The 20188-nt window shown below is 44.4% G+C and overlaps 1 protein-coding gene across 4 annotated transcripts in view; it reads right to left on the reverse strand.

Moving 5' to 3' along the window:
* dock11 (dedicator of cytokinesis 11) overlaps positions 1–20188 on the reverse strand; it is a 292933-nt gene that overhangs the window by 205836 nt on the left and 66909 nt on the right. For all 4 annotated transcript variants that reach the window (XM_069893719.1, XM_069893720.1, XM_069893721.1 and 1 more), the window contains exons 4-8: positions 12349–12431; positions 10550–10613; positions 4511–4606; positions 3578–3712; positions 1056–1239 (exon numbers count right to left, since the gene is read on the reverse strand). In XM_069893719.1, the coding sequence (XP_069749820.1) occupies positions 1056–1239; positions 3578–3712; positions 4511–4606; positions 10550–10613; positions 12349–12431 (562 nt within the window). The remainder of the gene's footprint in view (positions 1–1055; positions 1240–3577; positions 3713–4510; positions 4607–10549; positions 10614–12348; positions 12432–20188) is intronic.

Below are 20188 nucleotides of genomic sequence, written 5' to 3' on the forward strand. Positions count from 1 at the left end.
CTTCCTTCCTCTTATCAGAGGGCACCTTTCGCAGCGCTCTGCCCCATTCCCCTATCAGAGGGCACCATTCTCAGCCCTCTGCCCCGTTCCCCATTCAGAGTGCACTTTTCTCAGCCCTCTGCCCCTTCCCCTATTTGTGTATAATTCTCAGTCCTCTGGTCCATTCCTCTATCATGGCTCCTCTCCTCTCCCCCCTTCCCCCTACCTGCATTCACCCGTCACCTGCCAGCCTGATCTCCTTCTCCACCCCTCTTTTTATTTGGGCACCTGCCCGGATCTTCCTCTTTCCAAAGAAATGCTTTGGCCCAAAACATCGGCCATCTGTTCCTTTCCATGAATGCTGCCTGACCTGCTGAGTTCTTCTGGCACTTTCTTTGTGAGTTGCTCCTATTTTCAGCATCTGCAGACTTCTCTCTGAATCAATTACCTTAAGGCTTATGCTACTAAATCTCTCTTCCCAAAGCAAACAAGTCATAACGGGAACCAGTCTGGTGAATCTTCAGGATACTTGCTCTATCACAAGTACATCCTGAATGAGGTAAGACCAACAAGACTGTACACAATATCTAGGTACACTCTGGCGCTTTAAAAAAAAACCCACAGCCGTTGCATTTCAGGAAATTGTTCCCAATTTCGCAGAACACAGTCTGATTCAAATGATCAGAATGGGAATAAGAACTCATTCCCATTACAACATTTTACCTCCTTGACCCCTAGTTATTTTCACAGATCGCCTGCAGTCGAAGCTGAACTGCAGGTAATCCGTGAACAATGGGCGAATTAATAGGACATCCAGCTTCCTTAAATACCGCACTTCGAGTATTCTATCTAAACGCATGGTGTGATACGGATTGTTGGAGTTTTGGTCGTTCCTGTGTGAACGCCCACTCCCAGAAGGTAGGGAGACACTTCAGAACAGGAACTTCACGCAAGTTCTATGTAAAAACCTAATTGCCAATAAGACATCATTCTGCCTGAATTGCCAAGGTTCTGCTGCCCCAAGGCTGGCTGAAGTCACTGCTTTGCCTCAACAACACAACACTGGTGTGAATTACCCAGTCCCGCCTCAGGCGATTCACCGTTCCTCCTCTCTGACATCAAGCCATCAAAGTTGCTCTGAATAACTTTTCTCAGTGTTGATATCCACTCTTCCATTTCCTGCTCGCTCTCCGCTGCCAAGTGGCAGCTGCACTTTTCCTGCATGCGAAGCTCAAAGCCGTAGCGGCGTATCTTGGAACACTGGAGGGGTGAAAGCAGTCATACAGATAGAGATAGTTCCAGTTATTTGATGGCGACATAATGAGAGATCATTCTCAAACGTACAAGTACCGTAGACAAATGCACTGAAATACTTGCAGCTGCGTATGTAAAACATCCGAATAAACCACAAGTATAAATTAAATTATTACTCAGGAGAAAAGCAATATTGAAAAGATAAATATTCACAACTGCAATTTGTACAAAAAGTGTGATGTTACAACAGTGCAGGTGGATCTTTGGTGCTGGAGTTAGTTAGGAAGCAGCCAGGAAGGCCAGCTGATTCCCCACACAGTCCAATTGAGTGAATTTATCAAAAGATTTAACAGTCAGCAAGAGCTCTTTTCAGGATTTTCTTAATGCCTTTATATATTTTTGTTTGGTTCATGGAAAAAGTCCACATCCTTGGTAGCTCCCAGTTTAAAAAAAAAACGGCCAGAAACCATCGATCAAGCTGTGTTGCTTTAGATTGGGAAACAGTTCAAGCCACATAAACTGAGGCACTTGCATAAAGAGAAACTCCTTGGATCATCATGGGAATGACAGAAAGGAGCAAAAATTCAACCAACGATTAGACCAGACACAGAATGGTCACAGTTCTGGGCAACAGAACAAAAATTATTGGACATAGAGGCAGCGAATTGCAAGTGAAAATGACAAACAATAATGGAACCAGAATTGATCGGGAAGGCAGAACAAGCAGGGGGCTCCATTCTGCCCAGTAGGAAACACTGACAAACAGGTCTTAAATTTGTTTAACATAAATTTAGACATACAGCAAGGTCACAGGCCAGCCCAAGAGCCCATACCGTCCAATTTGCACCCAATGGACCTACAACACCACCCCCCCCCCCCACCCCCCGGTACATTTTGAATGTTAGGAGGAAAGGGAAAACCCATGGAGAAACAAGGAGAGCATACAAACTCTTTACAGAGAGCTCCAGATTCAAACCCAAGCCCCGATTGCCGGAGATGTAAAAACATTGTGCTAACCCTGCTGCCCCGTTTAAAATAAGAGATTAGGCCGTGTGGCAATAGAGGATACTTCCACTTATGGGGGAAGGGAGGGGGTCAAAACCAAGAGTTCGTAAAAATGAAATGAAGCTTACATGGAGATTTTAAAAAATTACAGATGTTTGAACTCTAATAGATGTTGGCGACACACTCAGCAGGTCAGGCTGCTTCTGCAGGAAGAGTCAACACAACCCTTCGCTTACCTGAATCGCTGGCTTGGTTGCTCATCCCACAGACGTGGGTGTTTCCAGCATTTTCTGCTGTTATTAAAGCCAATGTGCATTTTAGGGGAACTGGATTGTGGAAGCCCACGCCACTTGGAGCAGCTGAGGTGACCAGCCAATGGTAGTTATGCAAAACGAGGTTAAAAGGGTGCTCCATCATTGACACCTGAGGGACAAAGGAATCTGGGTGTCCTAAAGCACGATTTGCAGAACTATTAAATTTAAATTGAACTACGCCAACTATGGCGCCCAAATATCCAGCCAGTTTTCATTGGATAGAAATTTTATTAATATTGAGGATATTTCTGTCATTTCAAAATAGGCTTGGGATTTTTCACAGTCCTGCTGTAGCTCAGATCTGATTGAGGCATTTTAAAAGTGACTTGGAATAAACAAACTACCGCACAGTTTTAAGCACCGAGTTCAGTTCTGGACCAGCTGTGGAGAAGGGGCAGAAAAGACTCTGTGTGCTGGAAACTGAGCAGGTGACATAAAAGTCGTCCCATCTTCCTGAGGATTAGGTTCAGAAGTTATCTGATCGAGGAGCTTAAAAATGGAAAGGAAAATCGAGTGAAGCAGCACAAGCAATCAGCATTCACTCCTGCCCTCAGATCCTACCTGTGTGGAGTTTTGACATTCTCTTTGCTATCCTGTGTTTCTCCCTGGGTGCTGCACTTTCTTCCTGCATCCCAGACACGTGGGTCAGTAGGTTAATTGGCCCAGGTGTGTTGGAGAGTGGTAGCCTCTACTGGGAGTTGATGGGAAAGTGAGGAGACTAATGGAGACAAGAGACTGCAGCCAAAAATAGGCCAACTTTTTGCAATTCATGCACAAGCACTCCCAAGATCTCTGCACAATGGTACGCTTCAATCTTTCACCATTTGAATAATAATCTGGTCTATTATTTTGCTTCCAAAGTAGATGATCTCTCATTAACCAACATCACACGCCTTGCCCACTCACTTCACCTTCCTCTATCTCTCCACAGACCGTCCACGTTCTCTGCACAATTTACTTTTTCCCATTCAATTTAGCTCAAGGACCTCCTGAAATGTTAACTTGCAAAGATCTAGAAGTTATACCGGCACAACATCAATGCAAGAATCCAGAAAAATCGATCCTTTGGACTCCTTAAACCCCTTCTCGTCTTTGCAAAAACAAAGGCTGTATGAGCCATCAGGGAGTTGCGTCAGGTAGCAGAATCTTCTCTTAAACACCTACAAAAGAACAGACCATCATTTTAATCAGGTAAGTTCTCTCTCAATTAATCAAACTGCATAATTTAAATGTTCAGTACTGCAATACAGACATTGCATCATCTGCAAAGCTGAATTAAGGGCTGAAACTGCGGAACAAAACACATAATTAAGCGTGCTCTACCTCATGTTGAATATGGTCATTGTGGTTGGCAGACAGCCAGTTCAACCATGGGAATGGAGAAGCATTAACACTATCAGTAAAAGATTATTGGTTTGAGTGATGTGGGCCAAATGCAGACAAATGGGTAGATAGTGGGGACAAAAGTTCTATTTCTATGACGCAAATCTATGTCTAAATCTCTGGAACTGCAAAAACCATCACATTTTCTTTCAAAAATCTACAATTATTTTGCAAAGTACAAAAGTGCTGGAGAAATTTAGTCAGTCATGCAACATCTGGAGGAAGTAAAAGACAGTTGACGCTTCAGGCCTCAGGCCTGCCGGTGAGGGCACAGCTAAAATATTGGTTATCTTTTACGACTAAGGGTGCTGCATTATGTACAGCCTTTCTCCAGCACTTGCACTAAACAGGAGAACAACTATTATCCCCTTTTCTAATCTGGGGGCAATTCTAATGACTCACCAGCCCTGTGAACAAGTTGAAACAAGGAGGAGATTGCAGCAGGGATTACAGACGGGAAGCCTGAAAACAGATTTCTACAAGTCCCCTTTTGGAGGGCAGAGAACAAGATGAAGTCACTACTACATCCACTGCACCCTGCACATTCATTTCAACACCAGAAGATGTGATCTTACCCTCATTGTTACACTGATGGTGCTGTTCATGTGGGCTTTGTACAGCCACCCTTCTTTGATATGACCACCTTTCTGTGAGCAAATCGATGCCACATCCTGGGGAAAATAGTCAAAGATAAGCAACAGGGTTAACAAGGTCGAAGTTCACATTGATTGCCAGAGTACATACACGACAGTGCTTATAACCCAGAGCTGCTTCTGCCGACCAGGCAGAATTTCTAATTATCGGTAACTGTAAATGGTACTCAAAGAAAGAACAGTAATAAATAATCACCGAAGTCAGAGTTTGAAATGAATTTCTGAATGAGACTGTTGTTCAGGAGTCTGGAGGAGGGGGTAGCAGCTGGTCGTGAACCTGGCGGCACCGAGATCTCTTTCCTGATGGCAGCAGCGAGAACAGAGCGTGTGCTGAGCGATGTGGATCCTCAATAATTGCTGCTGCTCTCCGTCGGTAATGTTCCACGTTCTCAGTGTTTTGCCTGTGATGTGTTGGGCTGGGCTGAGTCCACTATCTCTTGCACACTTTCCACCATCAGAATCAGAATTTATTGTCCTGAAGATCGCTGCTTTGCAGAAGCATTGCAGTGCAAATATTGCTGGTTTGTTCACCTGCCTACATTTCGCTCATCCCCTGATGAAGGGCTCAAGCCCAAAATGTTGGTTCTGTATCTTTATCTTTGCTATTTAAAGTTCAGTTTGAACCGCTGAGTTTCTCCAGTGTTGTGCTTTTCCTTCAATCATGGTATCTGCAGACTTGCATGTTTTACTAAAGTGAGGTAATGTTCATGGTTCATTGTCCATTCAGAAATCTGTTGGTAAAGGAGAAAAAGTAGTCCTTGTGATGCTGGATGTTTGTCTTCAGGCTCCTGTACCTCCTTCCAGTGGTAGTAGTATGATGGCATGGTGTGGGAGGTGAGGGTCCTGGAGGATGGAGGCTGGCATCTTAAGATGTCACCTCTTGTAGATATCCTTGCTGAAGTGAAGTCGGGTGCCTGTGATGGCAGTGGTAGAGTTCACAACTCTGTGTGGTATTTTTCCTGTCCTATGCATTGGTATCTCTATACCAGACAGTGATGCAACAAGTCAGAATGGTCTCCACTGTACACCTGCAAGAGTCATTGGTGACACACCACATTTTCTCAAACTCCTCACAAAGTTTAGCCACTGGTGAGCCTTCTTCATGATTACATTGACATGGAGGCCCCAGGACCAACCTTCAGAGATGTTGCCACCCAGGAACTTGAAGCTCTTAATCCTTCCCACTGTTGACCCCTCAATGAGAACTAATTCATGTCGTGATTTCCCCCTCCTGAAGTCCACAATCAGCTCCTTAGTTCAGCTAACTTGACTGTTGTGATAACGCAACATCCGATCCATCTCCCTCCTGTACGCTTCCTCATTCCCATCTGTGATTTTGCCAACGACCGTGGTGTCATCACAAATTTGTAGAGGGCATTTGGATAGTACCTAGCCACACAGTCAAGGGCTGAGAGTGAGTAGAGCAATGGGCTAAGCATGCATTAAGGTGTGCTGTGTTGATTGTCAGTGAGGAGGAATCCATACTGACAGTGGTCTTCCGATGAGGAAGTGAGTTGCAGAGGGGGTGCAGAGGTCCACTTTTTGGAGCTTGTTGACCAGCACTGAGGGTATGATGCCGTTGAATGCAGACCTGCAGTCGATGTGGAGTAGCCTGATGTTGCTATTGTCTAGGTGGTCCAGAAATGAGTGTAGAGCCAGTGATAGTGCTTCTACTGTGGAGTGATTGTGGTGGTAGGCGGATTGCAACTTAGCTACAAGTAAATTCTGGCCAGGACCAACCTCTCAAAGCATTTTACCACAGTGGGCGTGAGTGCTCCTGGGCGATAGCCATTGAGGAAGCTCTTTCTATGCCCTTTTGAAGCAGGTGGAAACCTCCGAGAGGCTGAAAATGTCCATGAACACTCTGGCTAGTTGGTTGGCACAGATTATCCGTACCCTCCCAGGTAAGCTATCAGGACCTGACGCCTTTGAAGGATTTTTCAATTTAAGTTAACATTTTTATTTTTTAAATTTAGACATACAGCATGATAACAGATTCTTTTGGCCCATGAGCCCGTGGCACCCAATTAGACACAATTGACCCTCAACCCCCATATGCTTTGAAGGGCGAGAGGAAACTGCAGCACCCAGAGAGAACCCAAAGGGATGTGGAGAATGTACAGACCCCTCATAGACAGCACGAGATTCAAACTCAGTCACTGGCACTGTAACAGCGTGGCGCGAACTGCTACATTCACTGTGCCACCCGAAAGACAGATTTCACAGGGCCGACAGCTTCTGCAGGGATTCCCATTGAGACTGTTGAGCTCTCCTTTTCGAAGTGAACATCAAAGGCATTCAGTTCATTGGGTAGTGAAGCATCACAGATATTTATGGTGTTTAGCCTTGCCTTGTAGGATGTAATAGCCTGTAATCCCTGCCACAACTGGTGAGGATCTGACTCTGTCTCTAGTTTCCCTTGGAATTGCCTCCTTGCTGCAGAGGTTGCCTTCCGTACGTCTTAACTGGACTTCTTGTAGAGATCTAGAGCACAGGTCCTCAACACCATCAATCTTGCGCTCAGCAGGTTGTGAACCTGGTTGGGGTACTCCTAGTATGTACGCGTGGGCACGCACTCATCCACAGAGGTCTTGATGAAGAAGGTGACAGCTGTGGCCTATTAATTAATTCAGGTTTGAGGAGGAATCCTTGAATATGGTCAGCACTACACATCTGTAGAAGTTTGCCAAGGTTTCCCATGACATAGTGGACCTCTGTAAACTCCTGAGGAAGTAGAGGTGCTGCCATGCTTTCTTCACAATGGCATTAATATGATGGGTCCAGGACAGATCCTCGGAGAGAGTGAACCCTTGGAATTGAAAGACGTTGACCCTCTCCACCAATGATTCCCCAATGGCCAGTGGTTCATAGAACTCTCGTTTTCCTTTTCTCAAGTCTACAGTCAGCTCCTTGGTCTGGGTGACACTGAGTGAGAGGTTGCTGTTAGTACCCCATTCAGCCAAATTTACGCGGAGCACTACACGTTAGTTTATTAGACATTACTCAGAAAATGAAGTTGCTGGAAACCTGACATAAAAACAGGAAATGCTCTAAACGCTCAGCAGGTCAGGCAGCACCTAATGGGAGACGAACCAAAAGTCTTTCAGTACAGGGTATGCTTAAGCAGAACTGTGAAAGGGAGGGAGAAGTTTTTTCTTGTCTGGTGACAACAGGAAAGAAATGGTGCTTTAATCTGTGGGGCTCACATTTTCAAGCTCATGCATCTTCTGCCCCATGGGAGAAGGGAGAAGAGAGTGCGTTTGGAGTGTTACGAGTCCAGAGGACCCCAAAACCCAGCAGCAATAGATATGCACCACTACAAAGGGTTACTTAAACAAAAGTTGCTTTTAATTACCTTTGAACATGAAAACAGAATCAAACTAATTTATCTCTATTGACTCACTTAACCCCTCTGTAATTCTAAGCGCACGTGTGTGTAATGCGATTGTAAGTTTCAGCAAAGTTCTTTGGTTCATAGTCCAATTTCACTGGTTGCAGGCAATTCTTGTACTGTGCACAGAAGTCAATATTAATACAATTCACCAGGCTTTGGTACTCAACAGGTAAATGGTTACCACTCAGAAAGGTTCTTGTTGGTTTTCAGAGAGTTTTCTTGTTCCAGGACATCCATTCCAGTGTCTTGCTGACAAAACTTGCCCCCTTCAGGGTTCTCCAGATGATAACCTCTTTCTTTCAGGTCACCACAGAGTTTCTTTCTGTTTCGCCTATTCCAAGGGAAACACCAGACGTCCAGTCCTCTCCTCTGACCAGGCCGTCTTCCAAAGCTTGCCAGCTTGTCCCTCTGGAACTGATGTCTGTGCCTCTCTCACCCTCCAACTCTGAGAGCAAAGCTTTTTTCTCTGGTCTCTGCCTACAAAGATCACATGACCTTCCAGACAGTAAGTTCTGTTTTCCACACAAAGATGCTACTGCCTGTTGTTACATTTGTTGCCTTTTGCAAATGACAGTCCATCAGGAGTCTGAGCATCTTGCAAAAGCTTCTGCAAAAATTTGTGTGTGACCTGCTCTAACAAACCTTTCCCAATTTATCTCCCATATACCTCTATATATGCTGTCACAGGAGTTAGATGGGACCTTTTAATAATGTTCACAGCTTTCCCAAGAGAGTGCAAGGTACAGATAGAGTCTGTGGAGGGGAGGTTGGTGTTATCACGTTGTATTTAAGTATATCATGTGTAAAAAGCTTAAAGGAGTGCTTTTTTTTTGGGGGGGGGGAGAAATAGGAATCAGCATTATTCTACAAGGTAGCAGAAAATATTTATGCATTTTGTTGTACCCAGATGCTGTCTGATCTCATTCTACAGCACACATGTCAAACTCTGGCCTGCGGGCCAAATATTTGGCCCGCAAGATCATTTCAAAAATGTATTAGAGGTGGCCCGCCCTGCAGCGAGAGCCGATGCTGTTTTTTGGTAATGTCACCCCCACCATCCTCCCCCCTTCATTGCACATCCTTCCCCATTGTAATACGAGAAATTGTAACACGAGAAGTCTGTCGATGTCATCAGCCGGCAAGCCAGTTGGAAGGCTCCCCGCACTACCAGTCACTTCTCCCACCTGTCGAGCGGTGCGGCGGATTGGCGAGCGCCTATGATTTCCTGTCGGCGCGACGGGCATGGTAGGCTGCGCACGGCCCCTGGGCAGCGCGAGCCCCACGCGACTGGCACCGGACGGCCCTTCCACAGCGTGAGCGCAGTTCTCCCGGTCGCCACGGCCTTCAGCGCTTGCACCTGCGCGGACCCCAGGGACGGCTGGTTCGCCCCTGCACGTGAAGAAAGAGATGGTGGCTGTCCGCAAAGGCTGATCGGCAGCGCGCTGGGCCTGAGTGGGTGGGTAAGCAGGGATGGGCAGAGGGTGTAGGTGAGGAGTAATGGGCAGAGGAAGTTATGGTGGTGCGAGGGGCAGTTAGAGGGAGGGATGAGTAGAAGGAGGGGTGGATAGGGAAGAGGTAAAAGGGGAGGGGCAGGGCGAGTAGGGGAGGGGTGATTAGAGGGTGAGAGATGGGTAGAGGGAGGAACAGGTTGAGGGGAGAGACAGTAGAGGGGCGTGTATAGGATGGGGTGGGTAGAGGCAGAGCGAGTGGAATGAGGGGTGAGTAGAGGTTGGGTAAAGGACGGGTCAGGAAGAGGGATGGTGGGTCGAGGGTGAATAGAGGCCTAGAGCCTGAGGAGTGAGCAGGAAATGCTGAATCCTGATGCAGGCCAAAATGGACACAGCCTGTGAATGCTGACTACATCTCCACAGGGACCAAATAGGTTTCCCTCTGGTCAAGCAAAGGGTGAACTTGAGCTACCTACTCCTGACCTGTAACATTATCCTCCTAAAGTTATATCCTAAAGTTTAACATTACATATGTTGAAAGAAGAGAAAACATACAGATGTTGAAAAATTTCAATAAATATTTAGTTCGGCCCTCGACTTAGTCCAAGTTTTTAATTTTGGCCCTCCGTGAATTTGAGTTTGACACCCCTGTTCTACAGGGTCAGAGTTTTTAATCTCTCCAAGACTGAGCTCTTAAAATCAGTGACAGAGAACATTTCTTAAAGGAGGGCATTTTCTTTGGTGGAGAGGAACATGGACTGGTTTAATTTCACCACGTCTCGGTGTTAAGGAACAGATGTCTGTTTATGGAGCAGGGAGGACAAAGAATGTCCAATTTGGATATCGACCCGGGGAGGGCAGACATACTCCCCAGTGAGATTAAACTTAAAAAAAAGGAAAAGAAAAACAAACAGAGGATCTGTCTCGCGACAAAACTCCCAGCTGCTAATTGGTTACAGGGTTAAATGAACAGGATCTAGTCGCTTGGCTTCATAAATTGCTTTGTTTACACAAGGTCACATCCACCATCCACTCATTGCCTGCACCTCAGCAGCTCTATCCAATCATATGCACCAACTCCCCTCATCTCACTGTCTCGAAATAAAAACAACCACCTACCTCCTCTGCATCTTCATCAATTTCAAAGAGCTGCATTGGCAGGTTTTCTGGCTGGTGCACTTTGCTACAGGAAGCAATAATTAAAATACGTTTAAAAGTCAAGAGTTAAGAATAATGTGGCAATATTATGCAAGAGAGATAAACCCCGTGGTGAGGCGTCGTAACCACTCCCCTTCTCAGCTCCCAATGCCTTGACCAAACACAGGTGCTGCAGAGAGTGGTGGTGTGAGGCATTTCTTTCCTGGGATGATAAAGAGAGCAGTTGGCAGCTGGTGCGGTGGCCACTGACTCTGTGTACCTTCAAGTGTGGGCTGGACCAACTGTAGATTGGGAAAGACATCACTAGAAGCACAGTCCATGCCATCTTCTCGTCTGACTTGACTACCTGAAGGGGTGGCGGAATATCTTTGCAACTGGTCTCCGGAGAGATTGCAGGGCTGTACTGGGCAAAATGAGCAGGAAGTGTTCCATCACAATGAGATGGAACCATACATTGGGTTGCAGACCTCACGTTACTACAGGGACCAAGCAACAATTAAGAAGCACTGGAATCACCAAGGCAGAGAAGATTAGACCTGGTGCAAGAATAATTGATTAGCATTGACGGAAGCAAGGATCAGCATGGACATGATGGGTTTGTGATAAATCTGTGTCATGTTGTCAATCTCGAACTATGCTTAGTCTGCACTACTGGCATTGGACATGGATTATCTCTACCACCAAGGGCACTCCCCTTGACTATAACTGTGTACGCAACCATTATCATTCATTATTGTACTACCCAGTTTCTACTAATAAAAGCCATGATATGTGTTTAACTACACTGCCTTTGATCTCTTCATTACCTGGCACATCAATGGTGAATGGTGAAACTGTCAATTGCTTAATAGACTCCGGCAGCACTGACAGCTACATTTATGAAAAAGTTGCTGAAGCCTTAAATTTGAAGAGGTATCCTGTGAACTGATGGATATAAACTTAAAAAGACCATATGGGACAAGTGTAAGGTTTATTCTGAAATTACAGGGAAATTATCTCGCTTTTCGTAATGTCTGATTTCTGCACTCCCATGTTACTGGGGTTGGATATTCAATCTCAGATGAAAAGTGTAGTGAGAGATTGACAGAATGACACAGATTTACCACAGGGCTGTTGGGCCTGTTTCTGTGCTGCACAGCTCTGAGACTGTAGCACCCCTCCCCAAAGGAAAGTGGACCCCTCACTCTTCTTTACAGCCTATCAGCAACATCCTTGGATTGACCTCAGAATGTGACAAACTGGGAATGGCCTTGGGGCTTTGGGGAGAGACCCATCAATGAGCGGACAATAATAACACAAGAACATGGGGGAATGGGAGATGGGAAGACATAATGGTGCAGAAGGAGAGCAATATAGTAATCACGATGTTCCAGGAGGAGCTGCGCAAGTTGAAGGGGAAGAATTGGTGGAATTGTAGAGAGAACACAAGAGTAGGATAGAGGCTTGATGGGCTGAATGGCTATATTCCTTATTAACAATCTGATTTTGCGAAGACTATTGTGAAAGAGAAGCAGAGGGAGAGAAAAACAGAGAAAGGGATAAGAGGGATGAGTTTGCGCACATGACACTGGCACTCAAAGTTTCTGCCGATCACCAAGGAGACCATATCATTTGGGGCAGCTCTATTCGAAATCTCAGACCCACACAATTCAGATCAAAGAGAGCAGATTAGCAGCAGGAGTCCCTGGGGCTGATCGAGCTCAGGGTGTAACTTAAGTAGACCCTGGAGAGCTTGACCACAACAAAAAAGTCTGATTTACCTTGGCAGGGTTCTGAAATCCCTGGCACAAGCTTCATATTTGTAGTTGACCACAAGCCAGTCTGAATTGTAGGTCCGGATGCACTGTCAATAAATAACCAAACAGCCACATAAGATGATTATCAGCAAACACAGCAAAACAATAGGGAACAACTTTGCAAGATTTCCCGACTCCTGGAGAGTGGTTAGTGCAATCCTATTAAAGCACCAGTGACCTGGGTTTGAACCCGCCACTCTAATGTCAGGAGTTAGTACATTCTCCAAATGATTGCATGGGTTTCCTCCCAGGTTCCAGATATACAAGGTAATATACATTGGTCAATTGGTCACAAGGGTTTAATTGGGTGTCACGGCACGTGGCTTGGAAGGGCCTGTAACGGTGCTAATCTCTGAAAATAAAATTAAATTCAAATACATTTTTTCTTCAAATAATGTATCAAGTCATAGAAGTGTATGTTAAGTATCAGGCCATTTGGCCCAATTCATCCATGCTGATTAAGTTGTCTATCTAAGCAGGATGCACTTGGCCCATCTCACCCTTTCCTATCGATATACCTGCCCAAGAGCTTTTAAAATCACAATTAAACTCACCTTTACCATTTCCTCTGGCAGTTCATTCCACGTATTCACAAAAGAACTGAACAGGAGTAGGAGTAGGCCATCCGACCCATCAAGCCTGGTCAGCCATTCAATGAGATCTGATGATCGGCTCATCTCCACCGTCCTGCCTTTTCCCCATATCCCTCACTTTGTAAAAATCTATCCAGACTTGTCTTAAATATATTCATTGAGTTAACTCCATTGCTTCAACACCTCTGGGAAAAGCAGTTCCTCCTCATCTCCGTCCTAAATCTGCTATCCTGGATCTTGAGGCTATCTCCCCTGGAAGCAGACTCTCCCACCAATGGGGGCAACTTAACTCCCTCTATCTTATCTATACCTTTCAAACTTTCACCACCCTCTGATAGAATACCCCCTTGGATCCCTTTTAAAGACAACCTAGTCTCATTTTCCCAAAAAATGGTTTCATTCAACTCCAAATGAAAACTTTTCTAAACCGAGATTGTGATGTGAAATGGCCTTATTACGTAGCCAAGACTCATTCTTCAGCACCAACCATCCCACCCTCCTCTACCTTTCCAATCCTTCCATTAGGAATGCGTTCTCACTCCACCCTGAGAGTTCACGCAAGCGACCCTATACCCATTTGGAAAGACAACTATTGTGGAATTTTAAAAGGCAAGTTGTGTCCGATAAGTTTAGAAGATTTATTGAGGAAATCCTAAAGGAGACAAAGTGAATCTTGTGTGAATGGAGTTTCAAGAGGCATTTGATAAGGTGTCTTGTTGTTCTGCATTTTAATGTGAGAATGGTTGCTACTTTGAAGAAGGAGACAAGGTACTAATTACCTCAGGACATTGTGCTTTTATTTTTAAAACATATTACCCTGCAATTTGTTTGTATTCTTGCACTACCTGTTCTACCATGTATGGGTTGACTTGCCTGGGTCACCCAAAATATATAATTTTCAATATGTGACAATAAATAATTCAATTCAGAGCACATTATTTTTAAAAATCTAGACATACAGCACGGTAACAGGCCCCCTCGGCCCACAAACCGTGCAGCCCAATTACACCCAATTGACCTACACCCCCAGTACGTTAAAAGGGTGGAAGGCAACCAGACGCCCCGGGGAAAACCCACGCAGACATGGGGGGAACATACAAACTCTTCACAGACAGGGCAGGATTCGAATGGGGAAATAACTGAATTTTATTTATCATATTTTACCTCACTATCAAACCCCTTCCCCCCGCTCCCCCAGATGCTATCACATTCCTATACATGGAGGGCAATTAACGACCACCCTTCACTGTCTGGGATGTGGAGTGAAACTGGAGCACCCAGTGGAAAATTATACAGTCAGGGAGTATATGCACATTCCACTCAAAGGTGAACCCAATTGCCAGGGTGAGGCAGTGGCTTTAGCAGTTGTGCCAATGTAGAACTGCCCAACTGAGTTAAATTTAAAACTGCACCCAACATATCCTCCACAATTTCCATCATCTACAACATGAAGCCACCACCAGACACATCTTCCCCTCTCGACCTTCCATAGGGACTGTTCCCTCCATTACTCCCTCATCCACTCAGTCCTTCCCACTAATCGCACATGGCATCTTTCCCTGAGACCCCAGGATGTGCCACACGAGCCCGCATCTTCTTCCTCACCACCATTCGGTACCCCAAACAGTTCTTCCAAGTGAAGCAAGACTTGTGAATCTACGGGAGTAATCTACTGTATCTGGTACACCCATTCCCTCCATCAGAGAATGGGAGATCGCTTGGCTGAGTACCATGGCTCTGTCCGCATCAATGTCAGGGATCTTCCAGTGGCCAAGCATTTCATTTCTGCACCCAACTCCTGCACTGGCATGTCTGTCTACAGACTCGTGCACTGCCAAACCAGGGTCACCAGTAAACGGAAGGAGCAGTACCCAATATTCCATCTGGGCATACTCCAAACGGAATGCTTTAACATAATTTCCACCTGTTTCTGCTCGACCATTCTCACTCTCTCCCCCATCCCTTTTTCTCCAGCTCTCCACCCCTTCCCTCCGTTTACAGATCTACATCCCTGCCCCTATTTTCTCGTGCCCTCCTTCTCTCATCCACCTATACCTCTTGCCTGTGGGCCTGTGTTCTTCCTCTTCTCCTTTCCCCAAACCCTTTTTTCCTGGTGCCTGCTGACATTTTGCACTAGATGAACCATTCAATCCAAAACGTTGGTAATCATTATCTTTGCCACAGTTTGCTGTATGACCTGTTGAGTTTCTCCAGCATTGTTTTTGCTACAATCACTGTATCTGTAGACCTTTAAATTTAAAAACTTCTCTCTGTAAGTGGTGTGGTAATGCACTATGTAAAGACAGAAATCCCTCATGTACAAAGAACCATGGGTGTATCAAATGTTTGCAACACCCGTTCTGCAGCAGCCCTGCACAAATCGGCAATCAAAATCGACCAAGTCCTAAAACTCAAAATAGCGTCCAATGCTTTCCATACTTTCAGGTATCCTTCATTCTGACAGTCATTTAAAACTACTTCTGTGGGTTACGAGCCCCAACTTATTGGAAGTAATTGCCCATGTGAAAAGGAAGGTCATGGTTCCATATCCCCCACTCCATGACTCGAGGGCATATCCCAGTCTGATACCTCAGGGAAGAGTTAAGCTATGTGAGAGGTCCACCGAACTCATTGGTGTCACACAATTTTATCGCATGGAAATATGACCTTCAACTCAACTTACCCACACTGACCAAGCAAGCCCCATTTGCCTGTGTTCGATCCACATCCTTCTAAAGCAGTGTTTTTCAAACCTTTTCTTTCCACTCACATTCCTCCCTAAGTAATCCCCATGCCATGGAATTAGTAAAGGATTACTTAAAAGTGGAATGTGAGTGGGAAGAAAAAGTTTGAAAACCATTGTTTTAATTGTACCTAATTGACTTATGTGCACAGTTTCAGAACTCCAAAGGAAATGGGCCAATGACAATTTTTCTCAAGCAAAATAATTCAGTAACAATTGGGTCTAGAGCAGTGATTCTCAATCTTCCCTTCCCACTCACATTAAGGGATTACCTTAAGTAATCCCTGACTAATAATAGAGCACCAATGGCAAAGGGATTACTTAGGTGGTATGTAAGTGGAAAGAAAAAAGTTTGAAAAGCACCGCTCTAAAGTATTCCTCTTCATATACTTATCTAAATTTCTTTTAAACCTCTCTCACTTCCTCTGGCAGCTTGTTCCATATATCTTCTCCATGAAAAATGTGTCCCTATATTCCTTTTAAATCAGTGGTTTTCAAACCGTCCCCATAAACTCACATACCACCTTAAGTAATCCCTATGCCCTAGTGGCCAAGTCTTCATGTGACACAGTGGTTCTCAACTTTTTTCGTTCCACTCGCCTACCACTTTAAGTAATCCCTATGTCATCGGTGCTCTGTGATTAGTAAAGGATTGCTTAAGATGGTATGTGAGTGAGAAAGGAAGGTTGAGAACCACTGCTCTGGACCCAATTGTTACTGAATTGAAAGTGTGTATTATTATGGAAATATTACATATAATCTCCATGACAATTATTATTTTTTTGTTAATAAGTGGTTACCATATTTGGAATATATGCATTTAGATATATTTTGATTTATTATATACTTTTAGTTTCTGTTTATATATTTTTAGCTCTCCTTAAGAGAGCTGGCTGATGGGGAGGGAGGGGGAGTGGGGACTTGATTTATTTTTAAAATTTTATTTTTAATTTTATTTTTTTTAAATATATGTTCACATAAAATTTTCTTTATGGAATGTATTTTGTATTACTATTAATGATTCTTCAAATAAATAAAGTTTTTAAAAAAAAATGAAAAATTGTCATTGGCCCATTTCCTTTGGAGTTATGAAATCGAGCCCACAACGAGTCAATTAGGAACGATTAAAGTGGTTTTCAAACTTTTTCTTTCCATTCACATACCACCTTAAGCAATCCCTTGCTAATCGTAGGGCACTTATGGCATCAGGATTGCACAAGGTGGAACACGAGTTTAGGGGGCAGTTTGAAAGCCACTGTTTTAAATCTTTCCCCTCACCTTAAATGTATGCCCTCTAGTTTTACATTTCCCAACTCCGGGTAAAGGATGATGACTACTTACATTATCCGTGCTCCTTATGATTTTATAAACATTTACAAATGTCTTCAATTAGCCTCTGACACAAATGTCCCGACTGATCTGATCTCTTCTTGTAATTCACACCTACCAGTCCCAGTAACATTCCCAAAAATACTGCAACTCTCTCCAGCTCAATTATGCATTTCCCCATTCCAGCCTTTTAACACCTGTAATAATTTTCTTCTCAAAAGTTCCTATATAAATACTGTAAGATCCCAATGCATGAGCTGATCCTTTACACAATCCAAAATAATAGCGTTTTTCTCTTTCTTTCTTTTTTCTATATACTATATATTATATCTACTTCTAATATTGTATGTTCTTTTGGTGCGAGGGGGCTATATGTGGGAGAGGAGAGAGGGTAAGGGGAAGGCGTAAATTACCATATAATCATTGTAATTTTAATCTAATCAAATTTTGCTTATGTAGAAGTATATAATTACATTGATGGAAATTTTTAAATAAAATATTCAAAAAAATTATGCATTTTTCTTAGCTGGATTAACAAACCTGCACTCAATTCTTCAAGTACGGTATCACTAACATATTGCACAGTTGGAACATGACTTCTCTGTTCCTTCACTCAATACCCTGGCCGATGAAGCCAAGTGTGCCAAATTCATAGTCCAATCTCACTTCTCATTCCTCCAAGTTCACTAGTTGCAAGCAATTCTTATGCTGTGCACAGAATTTAACATTTCTGAAGTTCACCCGGTTTTGGTGCTTGAAAGGTAAATGGTTACCGTTCAGGAAGGTTCTTGTCGGTTTTCAGAGAGAGATTTGTTGTTCCTGGACACAAACTGATCCCCTTTAATCAGCCACGCCAGTGTCTTGCCGAAGAAACTTGCCCCTTCAGGGTTTTCCAGATGATAACCTCTTTCTTTCAGGTCACCACAGAGTTCATTTTTGTTTCCCTTATTTCAAGTGAAACATTAGGCAGCCAGTCGTCTCCTCTTGCATGAACCACAAGGGCTTTGACCAGGCTGAACAAAGCGCATACAACCTGTCTTCAAGATAGGGTTTTTCCTAAGATTGCCAGCTTGTCCTGTTCCAGTCTCAGCTGCTGCTGCTGATCTCTGGGACTGAAGAACTCACTCTCTCTCTCTGAGAAAAGCCTATTTGACTCTCACTGCTTGAAAAAAAATCACATGACCCTCTTAGAACAGCAAACAGCACTCCCAGACACCCTGCAGCTCCAAACCTACTCCTCAGAGTTCTTTCATCTGTTACTTTTCAAAACAACAATCAATTAGCTGATGTGGACTTCCCAAGCTTTTGCAAAGGCTCTTGGAGCTGGCCTCTCGAGCTTAAGCAGAGCTCCAGTATTTTAAATGAGATCTGTTTTGGTGTTTGTATGTGACCCACACTAAAAAAAAACCTGCCCCAACTTATCTCCCAAAAACATATCTATAATCTGTCACACCACCAACACCTCGCACTTGTCCGAGTTAAATTCCATCTGCCACTCCTTGGCCCACTTTCCTAATTCATACAGATCCTGTCGTAATCTCAGATAAACCTCTTAATTGTCCACTATATAATCAATTTCAGCATCATCTGCAAACTTACTAATCATGTGAACTGCACTGCCATCCAAATCATTAATGTCGCTGGCAAACAACAGTGGACCCATCATCAATCCCTGCAGAAAACCCCTGGTCAGCAGACTGAGCAGCAAGCTTCCTCCACCACCTTGTGTCTCCTCACATCAAGCCAATTCTGCATCCAATTGGCCTGCTCCACACTGGATCACACATCCATCACAAAAATCAGGCACTGGTTATTTTGTCATTGCAGTTTATTGGAATATGCAGTGGGTCATTTGCTTAAATTGCCAGCCATCATAATGCACCACCAAATGTGAAAACCAGTGATTAACAAGCAAATGCTTCAACTTCGACTCCACGAATAGAACAGAATTTGAAGTAGCCCAGTTATCAAAGAGGCCTTTCAAAGTACTTGATCAGTGACACCCACACTGGCCCTCATTGTCTGCCTCTGGAAATAGACATCTTAAGGAAGATAATATTCTCCACATATCTTGGGAGAGAGAGCGCGCGAGAGAGAACAGAACACATATTCATATTAGGAAGAAGCCTAATGAACTTGGCATCAACAACTATAATTAAAAAAAATACCCTTGAGTGGAATAATTTGAATGTTTTACACTTTCCAGACATAAGTTGATATGACAAACGCTCTCAAATGTAACTGAAGCAGGCAGTACATAGCTTTGCATCACCCCTAACCCCAAGATGAAGAGCACATGACATCACCACAACCCTCCACTCCCATCTCGGTCATCTTGCACAAATCTGCCACTCACTCAGCCACCCTGCTCTATCATTACGAGAGTGTACCTCTCTTCACTGGGCCACTATGCTGTCCTAGAGAACTGGGCCGGGGAGAGTCCACAACAGGATGTGGGGCAGCAGTGCTAGGAGGATGACTTAAAGCAAGGGCAGGCCACAGCACCATTTCTCAAGGCAAAGGTTGGACAGCCTGGGCTCCCAGTGCCACCTGGAGAGGGGATGTGGCTTTTTCCATGTGGTTGATATATATGTGTCCCTTAGTGGCTTAACAGTCGACTCTATGACTTGTTCAGAGGATCCTAAACAGCCGGTGGAATGGCGTGTGGGACAACAACTGGAATTCCCCCTGAAGCAGTGGAGAGTGGGAAGGGTGGTGGTGAAGGGAGGCTGAATCAAAAGATGAGGCTGCTGTAGTGGAGTCTCAAATATGGCATGGAAAAGACAGTGCAGCCATGAGACTTCTGATGCTTATGGAGGTGCTATAAGGTCCTAGACAGAGCTGGGAGCCCCACAAAAGGTCTGCATTGCTGCAGGAAGACAATTTAAAGAAACCAAAGATTAAGTGGTCCCTGACACCCAAGACCAGAACTGATGTTGACTCTCATGAACGAGATTCTGGCCCTCCTGGGCATCACGTTCATGCAGGCATTCCTGGAGCAACTACCTGAGGACATCCAACTGCTGATGCGGACTTCAGCGACCCCCGGAAAGTTTCAACATGAGCAGATGTTCCATGGGGCTAGTCATTAAACCCTGCTGCCAGACCCGTGCAGAGCGCTGAGAAAACAGCAGCCCCA

This window comes from Narcine bancroftii, chromosome 8 (assembly GCF_036971445.1).
Source record: "Narcine bancroftii isolate sNarBan1 chromosome 8, sNarBan1.hap1, whole genome shotgun sequence".
Classification (NCBI taxonomy): Eukaryota; Metazoa; Chordata; class Chondrichthyes; order Torpediniformes; family Narcinidae; genus Narcine; species Narcine bancroftii.